General features: G+C 35.7%; 4 protein-coding genes across 7 annotated transcripts; 1 reads left to right on the top strand and 3 right to left on the bottom strand.

The window, feature by feature from the left end:
- Positions 1-4: 4 nt before the first annotated feature.
- On the bottom strand, positions 5-4,100 carry LOC113475781. Its single transcript, XM_026840557.1, has 11 exons — positions 3,898-4,100; positions 3,591-3,766; positions 3,480-3,523; positions 3,244-3,406; positions 2,728-2,892; positions 2,422-2,623; positions 1,968-2,109; positions 1,487-1,585; positions 1,364-1,424; positions 926-1,072; positions 5-533 (listed from the first exon to the last, which is right to left on the bottom strand). Exons 1-10 carry the CDS (start codon positions 3,968-3,970, stop codon positions 1,040-1,042), a joined length of 1,158 nt encoding a protein of 385 aa, XP_026696358.1. The 5' UTR covers positions 3,971-4,100; the 3' UTR covers positions 5-533; positions 926-1,039.
- An 85-nt stretch (positions 4,101-4,185) lies between these two features.
- LOC100184599 (sodium-coupled monocarboxylate transporter 1-like) lies at positions 4,186-10,067 on the bottom strand. Of its 2 annotated transcripts, none has more exons than XM_002125889.4 (13): positions 9,844-10,067; positions 9,266-9,467; positions 8,864-8,981; positions 8,520-8,626; positions 8,047-8,162; positions 7,664-7,804; positions 7,136-7,265; positions 6,679-6,767; positions 6,257-6,369; positions 5,736-5,890; positions 5,324-5,455; positions 5,031-5,166; positions 4,186-4,697 (listed from the first exon to the last, which is right to left on the bottom strand). In XM_002125889.4, exons 1-13 carry the CDS (start codon positions 10,017-10,019, stop codon positions 4,510-4,512), a joined length of 1,803 nt encoding a protein of 600 aa, XP_002125925.1. In that variant the 5' UTR covers positions 10,020-10,067; the 3' UTR covers positions 4,186-4,509. The 2 variants fall into 2 exon arrangements, with proteins under 2 accessions (XP_002125925.1, XP_026696355.1); XM_026840554.1 differs by having other exon boundaries at positions 4,186-4,681.
- A 1,835-nt stretch (positions 10,068-11,902) lies between these two features.
- Positions 11,903-14,827, top strand: LOC100182236 (uncharacterized oxidoreductase TM_0325). Of its 2 annotated transcripts, none has more exons than XM_002126035.5 (7): positions 11,903-12,062; positions 13,128-13,261; positions 13,425-13,559; positions 13,631-13,727; positions 13,787-13,897; positions 14,139-14,175; positions 14,467-14,827. In XM_002126035.5, exons 1-7 carry the CDS (start codon positions 12,026-12,028, stop codon positions 14,684-14,686), a joined length of 771 nt encoding a protein of 256 aa, XP_002126071.1. In that variant the 5' UTR covers positions 11,903-12,025; the 3' UTR covers positions 14,687-14,827. The 2 variants fall into 2 exon arrangements, with proteins under 2 accessions (XP_002126071.1, XP_026696359.1); XM_026840558.1 differs by lacking the exon at positions 11,903-12,062 and adding an exon at positions 12,862-13,050.
- Positions 14,828-15,326: 499 nt separating this feature from the next.
- Positions 15,327-22,660, bottom strand: LOC100179900 (alpha-(1,6)-fucosyltransferase-like). Of its 2 annotated transcripts, none has more exons than XM_026840555.1 (10): positions 22,590-22,660; positions 21,312-21,494; positions 20,792-20,934; positions 20,131-20,299; positions 19,837-19,945; positions 19,307-19,547; positions 18,479-18,737; positions 18,080-18,265; positions 17,457-17,604; positions 15,327-16,575 (listed from the first exon to the last, which is right to left on the bottom strand). In XM_026840555.1, exons 2-10 carry the CDS (start codon positions 21,395-21,397, stop codon positions 16,207-16,209), a joined length of 1,710 nt encoding a protein of 569 aa, XP_026696356.1. In that variant the 5' UTR covers positions 21,398-21,494; positions 22,590-22,660; the 3' UTR covers positions 15,327-16,206. The 2 variants fall into 2 exon arrangements, with proteins under 2 accessions (XP_026696356.1, XP_026696357.1); XM_026840556.1 differs by lacking the exon at positions 22,590-22,660 and adding an exon at positions 22,102-22,461.
- Between the last annotated feature and the right edge of the window lie 4,266 nt (positions 22,661-26,926).

The following is a 26,926-nucleotide window of genomic DNA, read 5'->3' as shown; positions in this document are numbered from 1 at the left end:
CCGGTCCACATAAGCGAGCATACAATACCAAAGCGTTTTTCCGCTTCGGTTGGCACACGGCGGCGATCTGGTGCTTTCTCACTAGCGCCTTTAGTGAGCTTCTCAATCAGTTTGAATTGCTCAGTAGGGGTCAGTGTCTTCTTAGGCACTGTGGGTGCTACTACATTTTCGAATTCTCGTTTTGCACGTAATGTGTCCTGCCAGGTTATTAAAGACGAAGCAGAGTGTTTTGTTCTCGTCTTGGCATCAGCAGCCTTCTTCTCGTGATTAATAAACCGCATTTGTTTTGTAACTTCTTCGTTTCGCTGGGCGATTTCATATATTCCATGTCATTTATCTTTCTAGTTTTAGATCTATTGACATGCCCAGGTTCGACAAGCGTTTTGGTGCAGTTGGTATGGCAGGTTTTGTTTTGTGGTTTGGGCTTCGTTAATCTTTCTATCAAATCCTGTAACTGCGTTGCTGTTAATCCCCTGTTAGCCCCTTGTTTGTTTTCTCCAATGGTTGAGTTTGGGGTTGTCCTATGAAACCTGCTGCTTAAAAACGGAAGAAACATGATAAGGGGTTTGGGTATATGAGATTTAGTTGCTAATAATAACACACTTGGAATAATGGTTGTCGTTGCTCCGTCATGCGGGGAAAAATAAAGCACATTTATTCATATATGTACAGTAGGATGGGGGAAGACAGGACACCTTTATTACATATTATCCAAATATCCCGATCGTGTTTTAAAAAATAAACAACGGCCTATGGAAGTCTTGCTAATACGGTATTATTAAAAGAAATGTTCTGTGTTTACTACCAAATGAGACAAGACAATAGAATAAAAATATGTCCCATCCTCCCCCACCCTACTTTATACTTAAATATAAAATAAGTGGTTAGCTTTTACTATGAAATCCAACCACAACCACAATAGAACCTGTTCGGTTTCATTTCCCCCATGGTAATCGCGCAGTAAACGTTGCGGTTATATGAAGTTTCCAACGAACTTCTCACACCACATTGCGAAAACGGCAGTTCCGGCTTGTATGTTTCATCCCATCATAAAGTATATTTCATTTATCGCCTAAAATAAAAAGAGGTAGTAAATCTAGTTTCTAGTAGGTCAGGACATTTAACCATTTTCCACTATATACATTTAACCATTTTCCAATATATTTTAATTTTTTGGTTATAGTGTTATTTGCAGCTAAAATGTTTTTGTCCGCATAACGTCAAACAGGACACTTGAAACGTCCTTTGTAGGCTGGTTGCTCACGCTTTCAGTAGCCTTAAAAGGCACTCTTTAAAATAGCCTTCCAAAAAAATGTCGAAAAGCAAGACAAACAGCAAATCTTGGTTTTGAAAAATGTTTCACCTGCTTCGTACATTCTAGTTCGTCAGTCAATCGTTGGACGTGATCTGATAGCGACAAATTCCTGCAGAATAATGATAACAGTTTATATTTATTCAGACTAAACTTTATCCCGCTTCATCTTACGTATGTTGGAAATTTCTTAATCGATTCATAGTCTGGTTGATTGCTTTGGTTATATGATTGTTTCTCATTTTCCTGCTTCTGTTTTCAAAGTTTTTGGATCTATATAAAATACTATGAGGGTAAGATAGGATACCGTTAGCAATTAAATATCATATACCCTAATTGTGTTTTTCAGAATTAACAATTACGCCATTTTATAATCGCGGGACTATCACGGTTATATAGTAGTGTGGGAGAAGATGGGACACCTTTAACACAATATCCAAATATCCCAATCGTGTTTTAAACAATTAACAACGGTCTATGGAAGTCGTGAGAGATATGCATTTTATAATATCTTTGAATGTTACTGTGTGTTTACTACCAAATGGGACGAGTAAATAAAATAATGTGTCCTATTTTACCGCACCCCACAATATATTATAGTTATTGGTTATGAAACTTAAATCAGTAATGTAAAATTATCAAGAGAGTCACCCACTTTTGTAAGTTGTTCCGACTTCGACTTTCGTATAATCGATCAACCATGTTATTTATCGTGGCTGCAGGAAGTCTTCGGTGACCGTAATATCTCGCACTGTAATTTCTCAAACTCGGGACCAAACTGTTTTCATATGGACTGCCTGTGATGTAAACAGCATATATGGATGTAGAAAAGCAGCTTTAATCGTTTATCGTGGCGGGAAAACAACTGTAGTTATAAAACAAGTATATAATAATATAGTAGGGTCGGGGAAGATAGGGACATCTTTAGCACATAATATTTAAATATCGTGATCGTGTTTTAAACAATTAACAACGGTCTATGGGAGTCGTGACGATATAGTTTTATAAATCTTTGAATGTTGTTTTTTTACTACCAAATGGGACGAGAAAATAAAGTTAAAAGGTGTTCCATCTTTCCCCACACTACTGTATAGAAAACATTTACATACGTGTTTTACGACGCCTTGAATTTACAGGGGACAAAGGGAACAGAGCGCAGTTAAGAATCGACAATCTCGCCTTTGTTGCGTCATAATCATTGCTTGAATCGTCGTCAGGTGACGTCAATGGAACTTCAGGCGAAGGAACGTAGACTTGAATTCTTTTATTAAATGTTGTACGTTTGGTAGAATTGAGTGGTCTGAGAAGAATCTGGATGAAAACCCAAACAAAACGATTTTTTTTGTTTTTTGGTAAGATATTAAAATTTATGAAAAGAACATTTTTTTCAATGCTTTAATTTCTTCCAAACTTACCTTGGTGTTGTTGTCGTTAGGCTTCTGTTTTTCTATTTTTCTTTTAACTTTCGGTTTGTATCGCATCGGTTTCAGCAAACCATATCGTTTAACTTTTCCGAATCCAACTTTTCGCCGCGCTCTCGCGGTCGGCTTGTTAGACACTTCTTTTGCTGTCTTTTTCTCCTAAAACAGAAACGACGTGGTTTAAAATATAGCATGTACAGTTTAGCAAAAAAAACGTATACATATTATAGGTCAAACCCTCGTATAAATAATGACGTTTTAATGTATATACACTCGCAATGTTTAAAAAGTCCTCGGTGCATTAAGATTACGGTAAAGTAGAACCAATCGTCTTTATCCATAACATTCGCTTTTACTATACAAATGCTTTCAGAAAACGATTTCAAACGTTTATCAAATTCCTCATATAGTTTTATAAGTCTTTAAAACTTTTTGTTTACCATCGAATGGGACGAGAAAATAGAATAAAAAGGTGCCCCATCAACTCCTAGCCTACTATATGTGCATCACCTCTTTCTGTTCGTCATCATTAATATACGATGAAGACGACTTGATCTTTACTTTATCACCTTCTAGACAACATTCGGTGTAATTCTCAATCGTTTGAAATAATCCTGGTGCGGTTGAAGGACGGCGAGTAAACTTGTGAGGCGTCGACTGATTTGAAAGTGTCCTGTATAATATGTAAAAGTACAAACGTGTAAGTAAGTCATATCAATTTTTAACCATTTACAAACAACGCTTACCGAATCGGAGATTTGGAGAGCGGACGTTTAAAGTCTTCCAGTTTCTAAAAAAATGGACCAAATTTTAAAATTTAACAAATTTGTAGTCGAATGCTTATTCTATATCATTACGTCATATATATCTGTTGACGGCAGCGACAAAGTCGAAGAAGCAAGAGCAGGGTATCCGCACGAGCTGCCTGTCCATTCTGGAGACACCATCCAGAAACGTGACGTCACGCCTACGTCACACCCTTCGTCATCAGCGTACCGATCCACGCTATCAGGCGTCGAACAACTCTTTCTATCTTTTGTAAAACAATAAATTGCATTGCTATAAATAATGTGGAAAAAGTTTGTTGTTTATTAACATAATTGAGCATGCAAGTTGTAAAATTTAAATTAAATCAGTTATCCGGGATACACAATCGTAATTTACCATCGTTTCTTTGTAATGTGCTACGGTTTGGATTTTCCTTTCTTCTACTTTTTCTTGACCATCCTGTTCCCATTACCAAGGTCACAACTTCTGCAATTGTGTTCCAGCAATACTAACGTTAGATTTAACACATGCAGCCGCTTTAAGTGTAAAAGACAACCAAACAGCTTTCTATTTATGCTTTCCACATTTAAATCTGACTGCGGAACATGATAATCGAGTTATTCAGCTACTTGTAAGTTTATAAGTACCTCCTGTAATTAAACGCGACTCAATGACGCGTAGTCACTTGGAGTACAAATCAATTTTATTTACAATTAACGAACATCGTTATTGGCACACTGCACTTTTGAAACCATGTAATCTGAGTACTTGTTTATACGAAACAGTGAATTAAACGAATATAACCAAAATCACCTATTTGTTGCAGCATAAAAAAGTGTTATTTAAAATCAGTACGTATCCCCAAAGCCGTAACATGACCGTTTATATGACTGCGCATAACAACCTTATATTTATAGGGCTTTGACCATAAAAAAAGTGTTAATTTTTCAAGATTTTAATTATTTTGTAATTTATTTACACCTCGTTTAACATAAATAATGGCTCAACTTATGTTTTGATAGAACCCTGCCCTGATTTTTCATTCAGTTCTATCATTGCGTTGCCTTCTTCTTCTTCGTCATCAATATAGAGAGTCTCTCTCTTGCATACACAGCTACCGGTTGCTAAGCAACAACATACGTCGCCGCCAAAAGCCAGCAGTCTCGGGTCCACGTCATGTCTGGATTTTAAACCCCCTATGGATTAGTAACTGTCTTTAATTAATAGGTTCAGTCGAGGCCAAGTCTATTTTAATAATAGACAGTGGTTAAACCTAATTAGTTTAGTATTTACGACGTTGTATATTGTAGGGGCAAGTAGTTTTTTACTTTCTTTCTTCTCTTTTATCGTCTAACTTGGTGGTAAATGAAGAATGTTTATAAAATAGTATACCTGTATTCTTACGACTTCTAAACAGTGTTGTTAGTTGTTTAAAACACGACTTACGGGATATTATGTGCTTTCGGTATCTATCGTACCCTACAATTCTGTATGCTCATCTAAATTTGCAAAAGGAAAAGCTTTTTTACCTGTAAGTAAACTGACGATCACTCCTAAAGTCCATGTGAACAAAACCAGGAAAGTGCTGTAGTGGCAATATGACAGAGCATACAATGTATTCGCTAACCCTGTGTATTCTGGAACCATCGTCGAGGAACTGGTAACCTAGGAGCAGGCTAAATGCTAATAAGCTGTACAAGCTATATAAAAGCTAAAATACGCTGTGCCAGGGCGAGCATGTAAAATACGTACGAGAGATAAGTTATAAATTATAAACTTATAAAAATAAAAGTTTTCTGTTTAACGTTGTACGTTTTCTTACATTTAAACCAATGCAACCAACAGTCGGTAACGGCAATGCTCTGGTAAACTCGACCGTAGGTGGATACATGTACGAACCGACTGCAAGCCATAGTCCAGCTGCTAGTCCTCCGATTAAACCGGCTAAAGCGCCCTGCAAGTATATATAAATGTTTACGGCGCCTCCTTTGCAACAGAATTTGGTAACAGTTGACGTACAGCCACGATATATTAACGTTTCACACAAGAAGCAACATGTATTTAAATATGTCACGACCGATTAATTGATAAAAAATATTCTAGATGACCTATATTACTATTAAAAACAAATATTACGACACATTGGGGTAAGATGGGATACTGTCTGCACATATATTCTATATTTTCTGATTGTGATGACTGGTTTATAACATGGCTTATACAGAAGTTCTTACCTTTGAATTTGCCACTGGGGTAAAAATACCAAGACAGAAAATTCCTAAAAGCGGTCCTCCAATGATACCGAACATTTTCAAAGCCATCGTTAGTACTTTATCAAGCAGGGAAGATAGAAACGCAACGCCCAATCCAAGTAACCCGTAAATAATAACTGCAATAAACAGAAATAGTTAAAACTTCAAATTGAAATGTAACTTTCTGTAACCTCGCTTAGAGAACGACAGTCGTAGCATGGATGTTCTGTTTCAAACAAATCGTGTCCGTTTACAAGTTACTATTAATACTATACGTTTGTAACATGCGGGATTGTTTTTTTCTATTGCTAAAATTTAAACAACCATTAGACCACTGGTTGGAGCAATTGCCCTTAAGTATTTTGCCCGAGGACACATACGCACAGTTAGGTAGCAGCGACAAGCCTTGAACCCGAATATTCAGTTGAATACATGTACGCAAACCAGCTCAGTCATGGAGCCATAATAAAACGGTATATTTTAGTATTACATGTAAATCTTACCTAATATCTTAGAGATAAGTACGGCCTTGCTGTCGGATATGTCAGGCTTCGCTGGTTTGATTAAATCCTCATATGTTGAGCAAGCCAATGCGTTGATTCCTGTTGACACGGTGCTGTAAAATAACGTTGATGTGTTGATACACATGAATGTAAATACGTAACAAAAAAATGAAAATTGCCGAATACAAAATAAAGGTGCTTAAGGGTATTACACATGCTTATAGTGTATAAAAGAATCCATTTTTGTATGGGTATACTGCAGCGTGCATATGATACGCACACAAAGTTACATCTGCGGTAACTCATAAGCAGACACAAAAGTGTGTGAAATAAAAAATCCTTATTTGTAGCGACTGTCGTTGCCTCGCCATGCCAAGGTATTTAAATTAAACATTCATTCCTACTTTCATATACACATATACCTCAAAGTCCCACTGTAAGCTGCTGCTACAAATATTCCTGGGATTCCCGGCAGAGAATGGAGAATATCCATCACCAAGTATGGAATCAACTAATTCAAAAAAATAGATCAGTTGCTATTCTTACATATTTTTTATTATATAGTACTATGGGGTAAGATGGGACACCTTTAGCACTTAATATCCAATTATCCTGTTCGTGTTTTAAACAATTAATAACGGTCTATGGGAGTTGTGAGAATACGGTTTTATAACTCTTTAAATGTCCTTTGTTTACTACAAAATGAGACGAGAAAATAGAATGCAAAACTGTCCCTTCTTTCCCCGTAGTACTATACTTATAATACTTTTCTTCTTTTTATTACCATACTTATATATATATATATATATATATATATATATATATATATATATTTATATTTATAATAAAGTTTCTAATATAGTTCACATTTGAAAATACCTGGTCAGATTTTTCTACTTTACCAGATGTCAAGGGATCACATTTGTTGTAAACTGCAAACATTATCAAACCAGTCAGCGACGCCAAGCTGATAACGAGAAACAAACCAATATCGTTAAGGTACAGCGACCTAAAGTGTAAAAAAAGTATACAGAATCAATATTTACAGTTGTTTGAAATGAACGTAACCAAAAAATAGCAAAACAAATCATAATATCAAGTCTTGTTATAATTTTAAACCTAAACAGTTTTGCTTTATATGTATTTTAAACAGTATCCTATAGCTGTCGCAAATAAAAACACCAATGTGTTTTTGCCTCTAAAATTTAAACCATTTTCAATTTCATTTCTATAGGGAAGTGGCACGGTAGGCGTGAAAACTTTTGACAACAACAACTTTTAAAAGAGTTTCAGCTAGAGTTGTGCAAATTTATTAAATGGGAGGTCTCATTTTTGTTTGCCAAATCCGGATATATGACCCAAATGTACCAGGCCCTAAAAGTAAGAGGACTCCTATTATGAGCGTACAGCTTAGCTTGGGCGAGACTTCGACAGCTTAAATAACGTTGCACCATTGATTGGTTGATCGCATATACCGACAACCACATCAAACTACCACCAATTATAATTGACCAGAATGAGTGACGTATACGGGGATCGAGGTCGAACCTGGAGAACGAGATGTGGTTTTACAATATGTAACAACTAATAATACTATATGGGGCAATATAGGATGCTCCTAGCACCCAAATCTCATATTTCCCGATCGTGTTTTGAACAATTAACAACGCTTTTCTAGAATCCCGTTTTCTTAGTTTACTATACCAAATTAAACGAGAAAATGAAACAAAAACATGTCATAAGCCAAAAGAGTTATAGTGCGTTACCACAGTCACCCAACAAATATATACCTCCAAAAGTCGATTCTTCCATTTTCATTCGCAATACTGATGACTTTAGAAATTCCTCCAGCGTCCGAAGAGCCCTTTATGATAATTGCAACGAATCCGACCCACATCACAAAGCACTTAAATACAAGAGGATAAATAGAAACAACGTTAGTACTGAACGAAAGTTAAAAACATTCCTTATAGCAATAATAACGTTATTTTAAGCCAACTGAGAAAAAAATGCGTTTTATTCACAACTTATACGTTATTTATGTTTACAATGCGCATGAAGGTGCTTAAACAGCCGTATTGTAACGACTGTCATTTTCCGGCCACGCGGGGATAAAGCAAGTTTTATTCATTCATTTTTTAGACTTTTTAGAGTTTTAGACTTAGAGATATAATGCATTTTTGTTTCATTACGCATCAAAATTTGGCCGTAGCACAAGTTCAATCACATTTTTGTCACTATAAAATTAACCCTATTTAAATACCTGTACAACGTCGTTCCAAACCACAGCTTTCATTCCCCCAATGCAGGTATAGAAGATACAAACCAGTGATGTGACAACGATAGACACAATTAAACTCAGACCGGTTACTGAAAAGCGTTAAAGAATTTTTTCTCAACTATATATAGTTCTATATTGCAAGGTTTTCTCCAACAAAATGCATTTTTTGTTCGAAGATTTATAGTGTCACGTATTGTTTGTTCTATCGTTGTACATGGTTACAGTTTGCTGTGACCTCTTCTGTATTGTTTCTAGTTTTTCTTCCGTTTTATGTTTGTCCCGTACCACACACTTTACGTAAAATTAGCGTATTTTTTTCAGTTTACCTTTATTTAAAGCTAATGCTGGCATATACATCACCATCCCCATGTATAAGACAGTCTGTATGATGAAAGCGCATGTTCCAGCTATCCGGACCGATCGATCGAAACGCATTTCAAGATACTAAAAAATAATTCAAAATAATATAAAAATGCGACCATTTAAAAAACGTCATGCAAAACTACGTTTCGTATTAAAGTAATATAGTAGAGTGGAAAAAGATGGGAGACATTTTCATTCTGCATGTTTTCTCTTCCGATTTGGTAGTAACAAAGAACATTAAAAAAATTATAAAACCTCAACCTCACGACTCCTCTACACCGTTGTTAATTGTTTAAAACGCGATCGGGATATTTTGATATTATGTGACAAATGTGTCCCGTCTTCCCCCGTCCACATATACATACCTCGTATGTACTAGAGATGCCAAGCTTGTAAAACACTGGTACAAATATGGTGGCCGTGACGATTGCTACTATTGTGTAAGCTATAAAGAACCACCAGAACATTGTTCCGTAGATGTAAACTTCAGCTGGAGTTCCCAGTACGGTTATCGCTGACATAAAACTTGCGGTAAGGCTCAAGGCAACCGGCCAACCGCTCATAGTTCTGTTAACAGTAAATGCTGTTGTTGCGGTAATGGAAAATATGCTACATACTTAGTTTAAACGATAACGAATGAATTCAAGTACGTGAAAAGGCTCTGTGCACGAATGTGGAGGGAAATGTTGCGTTCATGTGGTTGTGAATGTAGACGAAATAAAAGATAGAAAAATAACAACCATGCTAAAAAAATTGCCGTCATCATTTATTAAGTGATATAGTACGGTGGGCAAGATAGGACATTTTTCATTTTATTTTCTTGTACCATTTGGTAGTAAACATAGAACATTCCAAGAATTATAAATATAATGTGCTAGAGATTTCCGTCTCCCCCACCCTTCTATATATAAATTGTATCATTTGTATATATAAGTTGTATAACCTGCCGGCCAAAAGGTAGTTTTCCGCAGACTTTTTCTTTCTGTCTCTGTAAGCGAAGAAAAGCCCGATAAGAGCTGACACAAAAAACAAACAACCAAATACGACATAATCGCCTGCGCTGAAACTCCTTTGATCCTCCAGGTTCGACATTCCACTGTTTTGGGTTGTGGTACTCATTTTTAGAATTAAGCAAATCACCTAGCCTGCTGGCAAGTATTTAACCTTGTTCAATTGAAAAATTGATTAAAGATGTAACGTACGCTATTACAACACACATCAATTCAAAGTCAATTGCTGCAAGTCATCTTCGAAACACGTTTCTTTAGCAGATTTTGCCAGTAACTTTGAAAATGATAAAATGTTTCAATTCTGTAACTAGCTTAGTTCACTAGTACTATAATTGCAGAGGAATTGCTATTGGTTTAATGCTATACAGTAGACTATAACAATTACATCTGAATCAAAAATATCACTTAAAAAAACAAGATTCAACAATTCCCTTTCATAACTCTTTTCTACGTTTATTACTCTTTCCTAGCAGTAGCAACCATATGTCTCTAGTACGCAAGAACTGCAAGATACAAAAGCGAAGGGGAATTTATAGCTGGGTACGTATTATAGTTTGGAATGTAGCTACTTGTGTCCCGATGTCGTACCGTACTTTCATGCGCAACCACCATGCTGTAGATGTACAGCATTAGCGAACAGAACAAATCGCCTAAAATGATCTATATGTACTGTGAGCCTCGACCCATACGTTGCAGCAGACTGTAGAGGTTGTTCCTTATCCGCGCGAATCAAGCTCTCGTGTTACAGTTAACTTTGCCTCATACTACCACAACGCAGGAAATGAAACCACACGCCAATATGCGAGCCGAAGTGCATAATTACTGCGTATAAGTGCAGCAAAATACAAAGCTATGGTTTTAGATCCCATATTACGAAATACACAAACTGTTCATTTTGCCATTCCACATATATACGAAAGGTAGCCTACAACTGTTGCATAAACTATACAGCAATTGCGAAATAGCTTATAACTAGCAGTCTCTGCGTGGCATCGCAAATCATTGAAACACTCCTGGGAAGCATGTCTATATACCGCAAAGTTTCGTATAGCCCTAAGTGCCTTGCGGCTGCATTTTGCATTACCGCTCATTTCATATTGAGAAAAGTGTTTGCACGTTGCTAATACGCATGTAGAAAATATAGTGAGTGCAAGCTTAAAACAAACGCGTGAAACGCAGCGCTATCACATAGGTTAAAAGTACAACACATGTTGAACAGCAACAAATCATCTCATTACTGCTTTCTTTACTTTACACTCACATTAGTTTAAAGTGAGGGATCGATGTATTCTTATCATTAAATCGCACTTGAAATATTTAGGACCTTTTAGCTTTAATACAAACTATATATAGGACATAACATGTTGGACTTGACATGTACAGCTCGGGAGTCTTATATAAGAACTAAGTAATAATCAAACTATACGTTTTGGTAATCAACTATATAGGAAACTAAGTTATTAACCTGCAACCGTTGTTTTCAAAATGGTAGAACAGTATAGTGGATAGGCTACAAAGTGTTCCCGCTTCCAAAATGGTTTTCAATTTCAGTATTATCAGTCATTGCGCGTTTCCAATTATTTGTAAGATAAAAACAATTTAATGCTTCCGCTGGGATCTTTGGAGCAACGATATATGGCTTCCAAAAGAAAAACCGGCGACCTAAAAACAGATTTAAAGAAGATAGATTCAAAGCAACGGCATATGTTATGGTAACACTGAAAATTAATTAGCAAATATTTCACATGCGCACGGAGCTTCGACATTTTGTGCTGATTTCAGTCCCCTCCCCGCTTTACGTTGATTGCGCTGTGTGGAAAACGGGTTCTTTTGCGCTAGTTTAACTCCAATGTAGCAGGAACCAACGTATATAAAAGCATGGGCAACGTATATAAAAGCAGCCAACTGTATATATAGTTGTTAATGGCATGTACTGTTAAGTTATTAATGACATATACTGTTATTGAAGTATTTGCAAATTATGAATATTTCTTTCAGCAAGGAAAACGTTATAAAAGTTTACAGAATAAATTTGGCCAACAGTATGAACAGACTAAAGTAACTATACGTCTTCAAAACCGAATCTTTGTGTTTTAGGAATGAATATCCGGCATCATGGTACAGTGGTTCCGCGCCTCCCTCCAACCAAGAGGTAATCTATAATTAATTCTTTAAGCTGTGAGTATTGCGGCTAATACACGTTGATATATTCTTGGAAACGTCAAAAGGCGCCCACCCAGTGTGCGGAGTATAGTGTAGAAATTTGATCAATGAATGAACGTAATTTATCCTCGCGTGATCGGGAAACGTTAGTCGTTATAACACGGATGATGTTAATACACCTCGCGCCAGCTTACGATCTACCAAGTATGTTACTTAGTGGGTGATTATTTTTCTGTGAATTTTTTTGAATCCATTACCTCTGGGTTCGAGGCAGGCGCGCTAACCAACTATGCTAATGTCCTTTATGCGGGCCCCGGTTGAAACATTAACAAAATATGCACCGATACGCAGCGTGTACGAAGTTTGCTAAAGTTACAGACAGAGCTCTGTAATGTTACAAAAAGGTTTTTTGATGAAACTAGCGAACTTCCTATATGTGTAAGAAAAAAAATCCCCGCCAAGTTTTAGCGTTACCCATTAAACAATGTGAGTGTGATACAGTAAAGCAAAAACGTTCGTATTTTTTTACTGCAAGAAAGTGTGCTTACTGGGAATTTGACGTGGGTAATTTCAGTGGTGGTGTGATGCTTCGTGTTGACAACATAGTCTACGACCTACATGACAAGTCATGTTGTTTTTTTAGGGAGAACTTACGTATTTTTTCAGAAAGAACTTTGTATTTTTTAAGGGAGCATTTTCTAGGAAAATTCGTACCATGAGCTGACTGTCGTTTCCGAAAACAATCGTTTGATTGTTTAATTTTTTTCGAAAATTGCAAGCCGCACATTTTGTTTTGTACATATTTCAGGTAAATTTTAAAGCAAACCCTTAGTTAAAATAGTACGCACAGGTTAAATAAAGACGCCAGTACAACCATAGCACTATATACGTTAACAGTGAAAGAGCATAGACAGTGGTGATAGAATTATACAACATTCTGATGGATGAATTCAAAAATAAAGTCGTTTTGGTAACAGGTAAGTAATTTAAGATAATAATGTTGATCAATTAATCGATGTCACAATTTGCAATAATTTATTCTATTAACGTTTAGGTGCCTCTGGTGGAATGGGTGAAAAGATTGCTTGCAACTTTGCGAAAAAGGGAGCTTTTTTAACTCTCTGTGGTAGAGACCAAGAAAAATTATCAAAGGTTGCGAAGAAATGCGAAGAAGAAGGAGCACCTAAGGTATAAACACATTGTTATATATAACGTACGTGAATTTACTCTGAATAAATCTTAAGTTTAAGATTGAAACTGATTTCGCCGTGTATTGTGTTTTGATGTTGTTAAATTAGGTATATAGGCTATACACGTTGGGCTATACTTATAAAAGGCTTCGGAGTTTCAGGTCATTACAATTTGTGCCGATCTGGTTAAAGTGGAAAATGTGGATCGCATTGTTGAAGAGACAGTTTCAAAACTTGGCCAAATTGACGTACTTATCAATAATGCTGGATACGGAATCACTGGAGATATAGAAACTGTAAGTGTAAATTACAAATTTACTTGATTGTTAAAATTAGAAAGTATATTCAAATCAATGTATCTTCAAAGGCCAAAGTTGAAGATTTCGATAAGCTGTTCGCTGTGAATGTTAAAGCACCTTTTTACCTTACACAGCAATGTGTGCCTCATTTAAAGAAGACCAAAGGTAAAATGAAGTTAATTTGTAGAATAAGACGACTTTTTGTTTACCTACTATATTTGCAGGTTGTATTGTCAATACATCAAGCCTCGTTACCACCGTATGTCGTACCTATGTCTTGCACCATAGCATGGGTAAATGCGCGATAGATCATCTTACTAAGTCTTCAGCTTTATGTAAGTTTAACAAACCGGTTTAGTTGGTGATGTTTTTTTATATATAATTGGGTTTACTCATCATACGTCTTTTTTGTTTTTTTTTTTCTATTAGTAGTTTTTACCCGTAGAGTATTTTGACGATTGTCGTTCCTTGCCTGATTTCTTTCGTTGTTTTAAATAATTTGATGTTCGCTCTTTTATTTAAAACATAAATAAAAGTTGTGTTATTCAGTCTCACTCCTTTCATCGTATTTTTCAGCACTGGCCAAGTATGGAATTCGCGTAAACAGCGTAAAGTAAGTAAACAATCCTTGTATAATATAATAGGGTTGAGGGAAGATGGGACACCTTTTTATTCATTTTTCTCGTCCTATTTGGTAGTAAACAAAGAACATTCAAAGAATTTAAAAACCACAACTCCCGTATCTTCACAACTCCCGTAGACCATTGTTAATTGTTTAAGACATAGTAAGAATATTTAGATATTTGTACTAAAAGTGTCCCGTCTTCCTCCACAGTACTATATACTATACGGTATTGCGCAATTAAACAAAGTTCAAAGTTTAGAAACCTTTTAACTCTTTTAGCCCGGGGGTTACAAAAACTGACTTTTTTGAGCGAATGGTTGGACCGGAAGGTGCGAAAAAGATAATTGAGAACGCTCACGCCCTGCACCCTCTTGGTGAAACATGTTTGGAACCACAAGAAGTGGCAGATACGGTGCTGTATCTGGCGTCTAATGGGGCAAGGTGTATCACTGGTATTTGTCTCGAAACTGCACGAGGCAGAAATGTAACTGGCCATTAAGAAGAATTTAAACGGCTGATTAGCATAGATTTGTATTCATAACCATTTTAAATATTCTTATATTCAGAAGGTATAACGGTATGATATATTCCAGATATAATGGTATTTGATTTACAATAAAATTGTAGTACCGCATCAAAACGCCTTGTTAAATGTTTAGCAGTTAAATGGGACTTACAGGAGGTAAGAAAGGATACTTTATAATATCCGCACGGTTATGGCATTCAATAACATATACGAAAACATTGTTACAGGCATATTCGACAGAATTCTCACAGTCTAATAAAGTGCCGGCAAGGGCGATCACTGAATGTAACTTACTTTATCCTCGCGTGGCCGGAAAACGACAGTCGTTAAAACACGGGTGTTAATACACCTCGTGCCAGCTTACGAGTTACCTTGTATGTTACTTTGTGGGTGATTATTTTTTGGGGGATTTTTTATTTATTTTTTTTGTATGGCTGATAATTTTGACAACCCATTAGTGACCGCTGGGTTGGAGCAATTGTCGTTAAGTGTCTTGCCCAAAGACACTTACGCCCACAATGGTTACAGGCAGGCGCGCTAACCACTACGCCACGGCGCCGGACACTGATGTTGTTGTTATTAGAAATAACGTAATAAAGAGCAACAAACCAAATTTATAAATATACAGTATCAGATTTTATTATTTCTTGTGCAAAAAAAAACGCTATAAAAAAGCTATAAAATAGTGCAACGCATAAATGAATGCACTTCTAAGTTAATTAGGACACAAAAATATGTTCTACCGGCATGCAACTTTTGATTTTATATTCTTGGCAGAAATAACAAAAAGAACAACAACCAAATTATATAGGCTATGTATACCAGATTTCATATTTTCTGTGTACTAAAATCGATGTTAAAAAGTTCTAAAACTGTGCAACTCGCAAATAAATGCACTTCTGTGTCAATTAGGACACAACAAATACGTTATTGCGGAACGTTGTGTGAAAACCGTTGCGTAAAAAAAAACAGAAAAAGCAGCAGACAAATTGTATATATGTAGCAAATTTCTTTTTTTTCCTTGTAAAAAAAACGCAGTAAAAACGGTTAAAAGAGTCGCATACGTAAAAAATTACCTTTAGAAGCCTAATAGAAACGAATACACTTTGTGTTAAGTTATATTTAATTTTTAGTTAAAACAAACCATATTTGGAATTGGCTTAAAATTAGAAATAAATGAACTTTAGAACATAATGAAGCGAATGCAAAATGTGTTAAGATACTTAAAGTTATTTTTAGTAAACCGTATTTAGAATTGGCCTAAAAGTAATTATAGTAGGGTGGGGGAATATGGGACACATGTTCATTCTTATTTCTCGTCTAATTGGGTGGTAAACAAGGAACATTCAAAGAAATATAAAACCGTATTCTCATAACTCCCATAGACCGTTGTTAGTTGTTTAAAACACGATCAGGATTTTTGAATATTAAGGGCTAAAGGTGTCCCATCTTCCCCCACCCTACTATATATCACAAACACCACAATGTCTGATTTAAATAGGGTAGGGTGCTGAAGCTAATCTAGGTTTCACTTTATGTGCTGGGTATAGTCCAACAACTCCTGTTCTTTGATTAAGCCCACCGTACAAGTACCCCTTGTTCATCCAAATATACACTTCAATAATGTCGCCAACATCAAATGCCATCTCACAAGTTATTTTCCGTACCTTATTTACAAAGTCATAAAAGTTTTTACCACCATACCCAACCTTAGGGCAGGGGGAAGGAGGTGTATGCGATTGTATCGCAATCTCAAACTGTGGAGCCTCGCCGTAGTACCAGTACCGATCATCAATTGAAACAAGACTGTAATTTGGGTCTGGGAAAATGGTCTGTCGAAGTTCATCTACAAGTCGACCAACCTGCAAAAAATGACACATAACATATATCTCTTTACCAAAATATGCTGGCTTTAGTATTACTACAATTGTGGACGTGTGTATCCTTGGGCAAGATACTTATTTATTCTAACAATCTAACTTAATTGTCACTATAATAATATGTCTTTGTTAGCTTTACATGAAAAAGTAAAAGGTTCCCATGGTATGCCTTTCTGTAGAAACTCATCCATATAAAATGGAACCTATAAATTCATACAAACACACAACAAAAGTAAAGCTCTTTTAGATTTGTGTAGGGTAGTCTTTGTTTTCGTTTGGGTGAGGTATTAGACCAAGTCTGGCCTAAACCCAGGTCTTCAATACCCATCTAGAGCCGTAAAATACAAAGTAGTCCAACCCATTGTTACGTAAAAAACAGTTGGAACGCTAATTTGTGCCCAAAAAAACACAGTAGGTATAGGGAAAATGCATATTTTTGGGTAATTTGAAAAGAAACTTGGACCTAAAACTAAATTTAAAGGCTGGAAAGTCTAAAAAATATGCGAATTTTGTTTTCTGTATCGAAAAAAGGTCGCAAACGAGAGTTAGAAGCAATGAATTTGTGACATTTTAGTAATTTAATATGGATAATTTTAAATATTTTTCGCAAAGAATGTTTGATAAGGTAAATATAAGCTATGTTACGCCTTCCCACAAATGAATACCGCAATTTATTGCAAAAGTCACCCCTTTTGCTCGATTTTGGAAACAAGATGGCGGCAGTTGGACTGCTCGGTGTTTCTACGACTCTGTCCCCACTTATATAAAAGAGAAAGCCCTTATAGAATAATGACACCTACATTTTACTGTTGCGACTTCAATAAAGTTATTTGCCCATAACAAGACTTATCAAGGAAACTTACGTTTGACGATAATGTTAAAACAAGGAAATCGCATGCCACTAATGTGTAGGTGTCAAACATGATACTTTTAACTGCCGCAGGGTGTTTCCTGTCCTGTGAGTTCATAGTAACATATCCGGGTGCTGTTATGAACTGAAAATCAGGATACCTGCAACAGAAAAAAACACACTATGAATAAAAATAGGAAAGAGTCTCAGTTTACGATCCATACGTACAAACAGAAGGAGTGAATCAGGTTTTAAAGTTCACACGGTCATGCGCGATTAAGGAAGTAGCTCATTCGTGTAAAGAAATATTTAACCGTCTTACTGTGCATTCGTTAAAAACTTTCGCTGTTAAACTAACTAGAGAGAAACCAGCTAAAGCAGGTTCTGGGACAAACAAGTAGGCAATTAATCAGGCATTTTAAGAATCGAATGTTTATAAACAGAATGTAGATTCATGATAAACACCACACCCTTAGGCCTAAAGAATGTGTACACATGGATAATGGGTCATTAGAGTAAAAATACCAGCACGATGCTTTTTTATCACTTTTTGGCGTGACGCATACCATTATTGTGACATAACGTTAAGTTAATTTTTAACTTGAACCTGAATGCGCCGTTGGTAAACAAACTCACTTTTCCTTTGCCTCTGTAAATATCTGTTTAGTAGAAGCAGCCAAATACACACGCTTATCAATTTTCTCTCCAGGGTGACGTAGTTGGTACTTCTCATACCAGTGGATAACATGGCGCATGTAATCTTCAAGTGCATGACTTTCACTTTCACCGGTAGTTACTTTATCACCGTCACGGTAGTGTATTCTAAATGTATCAACTCGTAAGCTGAGTGTAAAGTGTATAAACATAAAATCAAAAGTAACATATACACTCAATTTATTTTAAATATAAGGACCTTATTCATAATTATTACAGTTATCACAATAAAGGCAAACTCTGATGAAGTTCTGCTTTATGGCAGACGAAAGGTCGATTCCTCTGGAGGATCTCTTTCTCACTATTTCTCACTTTACCTACCCCACTATTGGTGAAGCAAATTTGATTTCTTTCTGTATGTTTTCAAACTCCACCAGAATGTGGGGATAAGGTCTCAGCATATTAGACATGACATGGCCTATCCACCACAGATTTGGGCTTGAATGCACACGTTGTATGCGTTCTAGGAATTTGTCCGGTACTTTCCAAGGAACAAAGTTTGTGTTGCCATTTTGGTAAGGGTTATTCATAGTAACTTTCACGATATCTTCGTTTTGGTTGCCTCCGTTTGCTAATTCTCCTGTAGAAAATAAAGCTTAACAATTTATAAGTGTCAAACAGTGCTACTTATAACTTATAAGTATAAGTAACAAATTGTTGTATTTATATATTTAAAAAAAAACAAAGGTTTCTCAACAGCTGTTGTTTTTATTGGATCATTTATTCCTGAATATGTGTTTTGTTAACATAGTTATAAAACACGACAACAAAGATAAAGACTTTAAAAACAAAATGCCGGTAATAGGCCAAATCTGGCACAATTCCAATGACTCAGTAGGATCCCAACTACATAGTATGGAATGTGCATATATAGTGGAGTGGGGGAAGATATGACATCTTTTCATTCTATTTTCTCGTCCCATTCGGATGTAAACAAAGACCGTTCAAAGAATTATAAAACCGGATCTTCACGACTTCCATAGACCGTTGTTAATTCTTTAAAAGAATATTTGGATATTATGTGCTAAAGGTGTCCTATCTCCTCCCATTCTACTATACAATGTTAGGGCAATTGACCAACTATGGCCTAAACACACGGAGCTAACGCGTTTCACGCTGCAGGACCTTCCACTTATATTGATATGTTACCTTTCCATTGGACAGCATTTTCTGTACCATTTAGATCACTACACGTATCGCTTGGATCACGATATGCTTCTTTGAGGCCCGGGTAAGAAAGCATGTCGTTTAAGTCCCACACAACAACGCGGCCACTACCTATACCAAGGAACATGCAGATTCCATATTCTTGAAACATACACGCAAAGCCACATGCCTGGTCCCCGAATTTACAATGCAGTTTTTTAGCTTTGGAACAATCTTGAGGGTTCTAGGGGAAAAGCATAAGTTTAGTTACCTTAATTGACTTATTTGTATAACCACACAACTTAGTAAAAATGCCTGCGCGGCTGCGCCTAAAAAATGGCTAAAAGTGGTAATATACCTAGCGAGCACACTCCAATTACCGGATGCTGAAAGAAATAAACTGGCGCCGAAAAGACTTGAAATATTCTGAGCAAATATCGGGGTTTTAGATCTATAACCGATGTGTGACGGACATGTATTAAAAAATGGTTAAGAGTTAAGAAATCATATGTTAATAAATATTTTTGTTTTACTTGTGTTTTTTGTATAAATGCTTTTGCTTCTTTGTTAAGTTGTTCTATTTCAACAGCGGCCAACTTCATGGCTTGTTCGTGCATTATTTCTTGGTCGTTTAAAAGATCACTGCAGATAAATGAACAAAAAATAGCTAAAGAATAAGTTTTTGTTTCTTTGTTAAACACTTTGGGTAAACATGAAAGGTTTTTCTTCTCTGGTTTTAAATCCAGATGATTTTGCTGTTAATTCCCATCTCTTTGCTAATAAAATGGCTTACATGGTAATACGCATTATTATATACATTATCTTACTTTTTCAGCGGCTCAAATAACCTCTCCATGTTTTGTAAAACAGTTTCTTTGTCATTTTCACTGTTACGTAGTTGTTGTATGTGATGAAAAACTAATTCCTGTATCTGGAACGTTTTATCCAACAATTTTCCAGTCTGGATGGGGTTAAAGAAGATATCTTCTCTTGATTCTTAAAAAAGAGGGAGCCATACATAACAAAATAAAAAAAAATCAAAAATATAATCACCCACAAAGTTACATATACATGGTAACTCGTAAGCTGGCACAAGGTGTACGAACACCCGTGCTATAGGAGTGTCGTATCCGGTTACGCGAAGTTTTATACGTGACAATACAGCTCTAATGAAAGAGTATTGTGCCCGAAGTAAAGTCACAGTTGACCCTTTCATTAGAGAACCACAGTATGCCGTTACGGCATGTACAATCAGCATCATTTAAAAGACCAATACTTTAATACGTATTGCATAACAAAGCCAATATATAATAGAATACAAAAAAATGATACTTTTTCGTACCGCTTTTACGAAATAGAAAATAGATCGTTAAGCATTTGCTAATTATGCGCCTTAAATATTAACATCTAAGTTTAAAAAAGTATATTATTGAACTTGAGCGATTCAGAAATCTTTAATTTTTATCCACATTTTCTCTGCCCAAATACCTTGCTTGTTTTCCGTTTTTTCGTCTTGGACAAGCTGTGTTTTTTCCACTGTTGGATGTTCAAACTGCACCACTTCTGCTGGGTCCTGCGTTTCACCATCGCTTTTAATAGTGTCTGATCTTGCCGTTAGTCTGTCGGTACCACTGTAGAAGTGTATATAAAATTGAGTATGAATGTGGCGTTAATAGACTTGGTAACTGTATCAAAATACAGATTATTTTGGGCAATGTATATAGTAGTTTGGGGGAAAATGTTACATTTTTTCCTTTCTCTAAAAGCGTGCTGGTAGTGGTTAAAAAATGATTAGGAATATGGGATATTATATAGTGTAAACTATAATCATCTTACCCTATACAAATGAAATATTCTTTAAGAAATTATTTAAAACCGAATAGTTTCCAAACTGCTACCTAATGTGATATTGGCTAACCGACATGGCAAACAAAACATCTTGTTATGGTAAGCAGACACAACAGAGACGGTGCGTCTCCTGGAACCCACACTGTTTATTTAGGTATACCTTGTGATAAGTTGCCAGCATAATATGAAGTTTAATACCAAAGAGCCAACCAAAAGAAACTTCATGTAAAAGGTTGAGCATTTCATGGTAACTTGATAAAGGCAAACAGCGGTTGATGTTTCTTGATCCTAAAACCTTTTAAGATCTTATACCAAATGTTTCAAACAGCAAAAGTCCACAGATCTATGGGGAATAAAATAGCACATGGTTGGGTGGGGCAATATGACAAATAGGGTAAGATCGTAAACATTTTTAAACCCGTTTGTAATGGTTACAATCTAATGATAAACAAATTAATTTAAGCAACGATTCGAAGAAAACAAAACTACCATCGTAGGGTTATTAGTTAAGATGATTTAATTTGATCTTAACGGCGGCAGTAATGCTGGTGCTGTGTTTGATTAGGAAACTGCAATTTCCTGCCATATGTGTGTCGACTTGCATGTTTAAAACATTATATTTAACGATGCCTTTAGACTTTAATGAATTCTCTTCCCAGACAATGTTTTTACTATTGGATTCAGATTTTAATGTTTTTGTTACAGACAATGTGTGTACTGCTGATGTGTTTAGATCTTCATGATTTTGTTACAGACATTGTATTTGCTATTAAACATTGTAGCGTGAAACTAAACGGTTTAATCTGATCAAATTGTCAGCCCTACATAAGAACAAAAAATAAAAATATCCAAAGAACGAGGCGTATGAAACAGAAAAAAAGTAATAAAAAAGGGTATCTGCACTCTCAATACTTTACTTGATCTTATACGTGAAAAGGCAAATACCCAACCTGTTTTTGACACATGTATGCTAAATAATGAAGATGTTGTTTTAACTTCCTTATTAGCGCCACGGCCTACTGGAGATATCTCGTCGTCTTTATAGCGCCTTTTTAACAAGTAAAGTACATTTAGTTTACACGTAACTTTAAAAAAGGCGAAATTTAAGTTACGAATTTCCGTACATGACATCATGGTCAACGCACAAGTGCGCTCCACACACCCAAAGTATTTAGGTAATCGGCGCACCTGCAATGCGTCTTGAAATCATCGTTTCGCCCCTGCTCCCAAATTGACCAATATTAAACGCGATTTATCATAGATTTTATATTTTTAGTAAAGCAAATAAACGTTAAGGTTCTATGACAATTATTCTTATTTTATTGTTGCCGCATTAGCCATCGCATCCCTTTTGGTTTGTTTATTAACGGATGGTTTTCTGTATCACAAATAAGAACGATTAAATAACGTAACGTCAAAGGAACAACAAAGTACATACAAACTGTTTGCGGCTATTAACATGATACCATCACTTAGGTCTAGGATTATAATAACCTAAACATCTGGAATAGAGAAGAAAAATTGGTGAAACGATAAACTTGAAGCGGATATATATAAGGCTGGCTGTAAAACTAAACGTACATACTAAACTTAAAGTCAATGCAACTACAACTAAAGGACGTAAGAGGAAAGCAGGAAAGTAATCCGAACCTGAGTGATGCGGCGCTGCTGGTTGGTTTTACACGAACACAAATACACGCTTTATTAAACTTACACACGATTAACGGAAAATAAAATGCGGGTAACAAAGTATAGGTTCGAACTTAAACTTAGCTAAACATGTTTACGTATATCTTGCGATAACTCAAATGAATTCTGCATTTTCTAATTCTTCTGTAGTATACCGCTTGCATGTACAAAAAAACACGTACATGACGACCACCTGAGCGATTTACGCATAACAAGTCTAAAATGGCGAACACAGCATTAAAAATGGCATTTCCTGACTGGTGGTGGTAACCGCCCTGGCCCATCCTAATAAAGAAATCTGTTGGAAACCGGTTACATCGCTATGGTTATAGAGAAAAGGGATAGATGTGAAAAAGGCGATGTTTGTGTCGTGGCACCAGTGTGCGGTTCGGTTATTGGTCTCTGTAGTTAACAAGTAAACTATACACCGATTTTCCAATTGTGACGCCTTACAGTCACAACGCAATGTCCCGAACACAAACCCTTAACGTAAATCAACAGTCTCAAATTCTTGTTCCTTTACGCCCAAATTTTCTTGGAACTTTTTCGTCTGTCTAGCCTTGCATCCAGCTTTCGTTGACGTTTTAAGAAACCTTTAGTTGTTAAGAATGAATGGAGGTAACTAACTTACTGTCGGGTTACGGGGCAATAAAAGTTATAACACGAGTGTTCGGTCATTTGCACAAGAGATAATATATGAGAAGTGGCTTGTGCGACAACAGTGTAGCAATACTCAATTTGTAGCAAAAATGTAAACTTTATCAAATATCAATAGTTATTATCAATTTTCTGTTGTTACAAGTTCATATTTAGTAGGGTGGGGGAAGATGGGACACCTTTAGCACATAATATCTAAATATCCTGATCGTGTTTTAAACAATTACTAACGGTCAATGGGAGTCGTTTGTTTATAGTTTCATAATTTCTTGAATGTTTTTTGTTTACTACTAAACGGGGCGAGAAAATAGAGTTAAAAGGTGTCCCATCTTCTCCCACCCTACTGTATAATAGGATGGGGGAAGATGGGACACCTTCGGCGCATAATATTCGAATATCCTGATCGTGTTTTAAACAGTTAACAACGGTCTATGGGAGTCTTAAGCATATAGTTTTACAATTCTTTAAAAGTTCCTTGTTTACTACCACGTTGGACGAGAAAATAGAGTTAAAATGTGTCCCAACTTCCCCCACTCTACTATACATTGTAGGATACAATATTTATCAATTAAAGTTCGAACAATACCCATTATCGTTCGAACAATACCAATTGTTATGCAATAATATAATGTATAGGTAACATGTTAAAAACTATATAGCAGTAGGAAAAGGAAAAGAAACTTGATTTTCAAAGCGTACAGTATTATTTTGTGTTATTTGCGTGTATTCCTAATAATAAATACACTTATTAATCAAAATTAACAATGATTTTAAACTGTCCCGTCTTACCCTGTGTTTATTCAAATTTGTAAAGTTTCACCTGTTGTGCGGATCGCTAAATAACTCCTCGTGTGTTTTATTATATTTTATTAAATTGTTGTCAATAAATATAGGAATGATAGTACTAATTCGTGGTATTACCCAAAAACCGTCATCTATTTTGGTTTTGAAAATATTGGGCAATATGTGCTTGAGTGTCCCATCTTTCCCCATTGTACTATACATTGTGCCCACACGTGTCCCATCTTACCCCACCGTACCATATAAAGGTCCATCTTACCCCTCAGTATTATTACCAAGGCTTTAAACCGTTACAATAAAAAAGCAAATTGATTATATTACCATGCTGGTATAACGTCGATTAAAATTACTTAACTATACGGAAATTTATTTCGCTTAATCCCATACCCGAAGAAGTTTTGTCGTTTAGACATCCATGTAAACCCCATAATATTCGACTATGTATAGGCAAAATCCAAAAACTGAAATGAAATTCCTTATAGTTACCAAGTTACGTGCTTATAATCGACATTATATAACAGCAGGTAATATAATCAAACTGCTTTTTCATTGAAACGCAGCACAGACAACAACTAATAACATTTACAAATAAAATACCATAACTCTACTTTAGCACAATCTAGAACTCTATTCATAAAAATAAAACTTTACTTTCGTGGTTTCATGTAGACCTGAATTACTTGCTAATTATATGTGAAGAGTTATAATTAAGCATAAAGGTCTCTGGTAAAATTATGTTTCCAATGAGTAAGGTTAAGCGTATAGCATTTACGTGGAAATACCAAAATCAAAAACAAGCTGTGGTGCTCGTTCCGCCTAACGGTTTTCAGTTATCTTGCCTGGGTTTGTGGGTTCAAAGAAGTTATATCGACCGGGGGTTGTTCTGCTTCGATTTGTCACGGCGTGTGAGTCTGCTGACAAATTGGGTGGAACGCTACGTTTATTCCCGTAGGGTCCAATTTCAATTGTTTAAACTGCGACATATCAAAAAGGCGTTAACGGCACTTTCTATGCGACTACATAACATTTGACGAACTGTATAGCAATAGTATGATTCCGGTTTTAAACAAGACAAAATTGTCAGCCTGCTGTCTTAAGCACATATTGCCAAATATTTCCAAAATCAAAATAGATGACGGTTTTGGTTAATACCACGAATTGGTACTATCATTCCTTGATTAATTGACACCAATTTAATAAAATATAATAAAACACCGAGGAGTTATTTAACTATCCGCACAACAAGGGAAATTTTACAAATTCGAAAACACACAGGATAAGATGGGACAGTTTAAAATCATTGTTAATTTTGATTTATTAGGTGTATTTATAAATAGGAATAGGCGTAAATAACACGAAATAATACTGTACGCTTTAAAAATTAAGTCTACATTCTTTTTCTTGCCCTACTGCTATAGTTTTTAACATGTTACCTATACATTATATTGTTGCATAACAATTGGTATTGTAAGAACGACAATGCGTAATGTTCGAACATCAATGGATAAATATTGCATCCTACAAATGTATATGAACTTGTATTAACAGAAAAATAACTGTAACTATTGATAAAGTTTTTATTTTTGCTACAAATTGGGTATTACTACTCTGTTTTTGGCACAAGCCACTTCTTATAAATTAACACCAAGTGCAAATGACCAAATTTCGAATATATTTTCAAAATATTATCTTTTTATTATATCAGTATCTTATAGTTGAAAACCCCCTTAGGTATAAATTACTAAATTAAAAGCAAATCTTTCAAAGTTTGGCAATGAAAACATACAAAACTACAATGTGGGGGAAGATGGGACTCTAAATTGAAATATATATATATACGGGCGTTTTATAAAGTCGTGATAATACTGTCGAATAATTCTGTAACCTTATTTTCCTGATTATCATTAAATGGGGGTCCGTAAAAAGAAAATTAAAAAAGAGTCTCGTCTGACAAAGTGTCCCATCTTCCCCCACCCTACTATACCTCTAAATACATAAAACCAAAGTTGTATAACGATTTCGCCCAGTGCCTTTGCGGTATTTTAAAACAGTGGTTCCCAACTCGTTTTTAAGGCGACCCATTTTAAAAATAAATTCAGTTCGGTAAAATCTTGCGACCCAAGCATATATTGTCGTAAAATTTTAAAAGCCATACAAGATTGCATTGCAAACGGGTAATCCTTTAGCTGGTGGTCAGTGACAATTTTGGTTTCTAAATGTCTTATAGACCTTACTGATACCCACTGTTTAATTATTTTTGCAAAAAATTCGTGTCTAAAATTAACTTTAAAAATGCGCGAAAACATGCTTCGTCACCGTAATTTGCCTGACCTGCGTAAGGTTAACGCTTTATTACGTCACATTAGCGGTATGTTACGTCACAATAGTGATATATTACGTACGTTACAGTACGTTATAATCCTGTTTTCGCAGTGTTTTATGTTAGTTAAAGCCCTGCTTAATCCAGCCCTAACTCTTAACCCCTAGCCCTAACTCTTAACCCCTAACAAGCAGCACTGCAAAAGCATTAACTTTTTCAGAAAATAATATGTTTATCAAATCACTAATGAGCTATAGCTGTGCTCGTTGGCTATCGGTGAGTTTTGGCGTTGCTTTACGCGCGTACAA

The sequence above is a fragment of the Ciona intestinalis genome, chromosome 2, assembly GCF_000224145.3.
Source record: "Ciona intestinalis chromosome 2, KH, whole genome shotgun sequence".
Lineage (NCBI taxonomy): Eukaryota > Metazoa > Chordata > Ascidiacea > Phlebobranchia > Cionidae > Ciona > Ciona intestinalis.
This window is presented reverse-complemented; position numbering and strand designations above follow the sequence as displayed.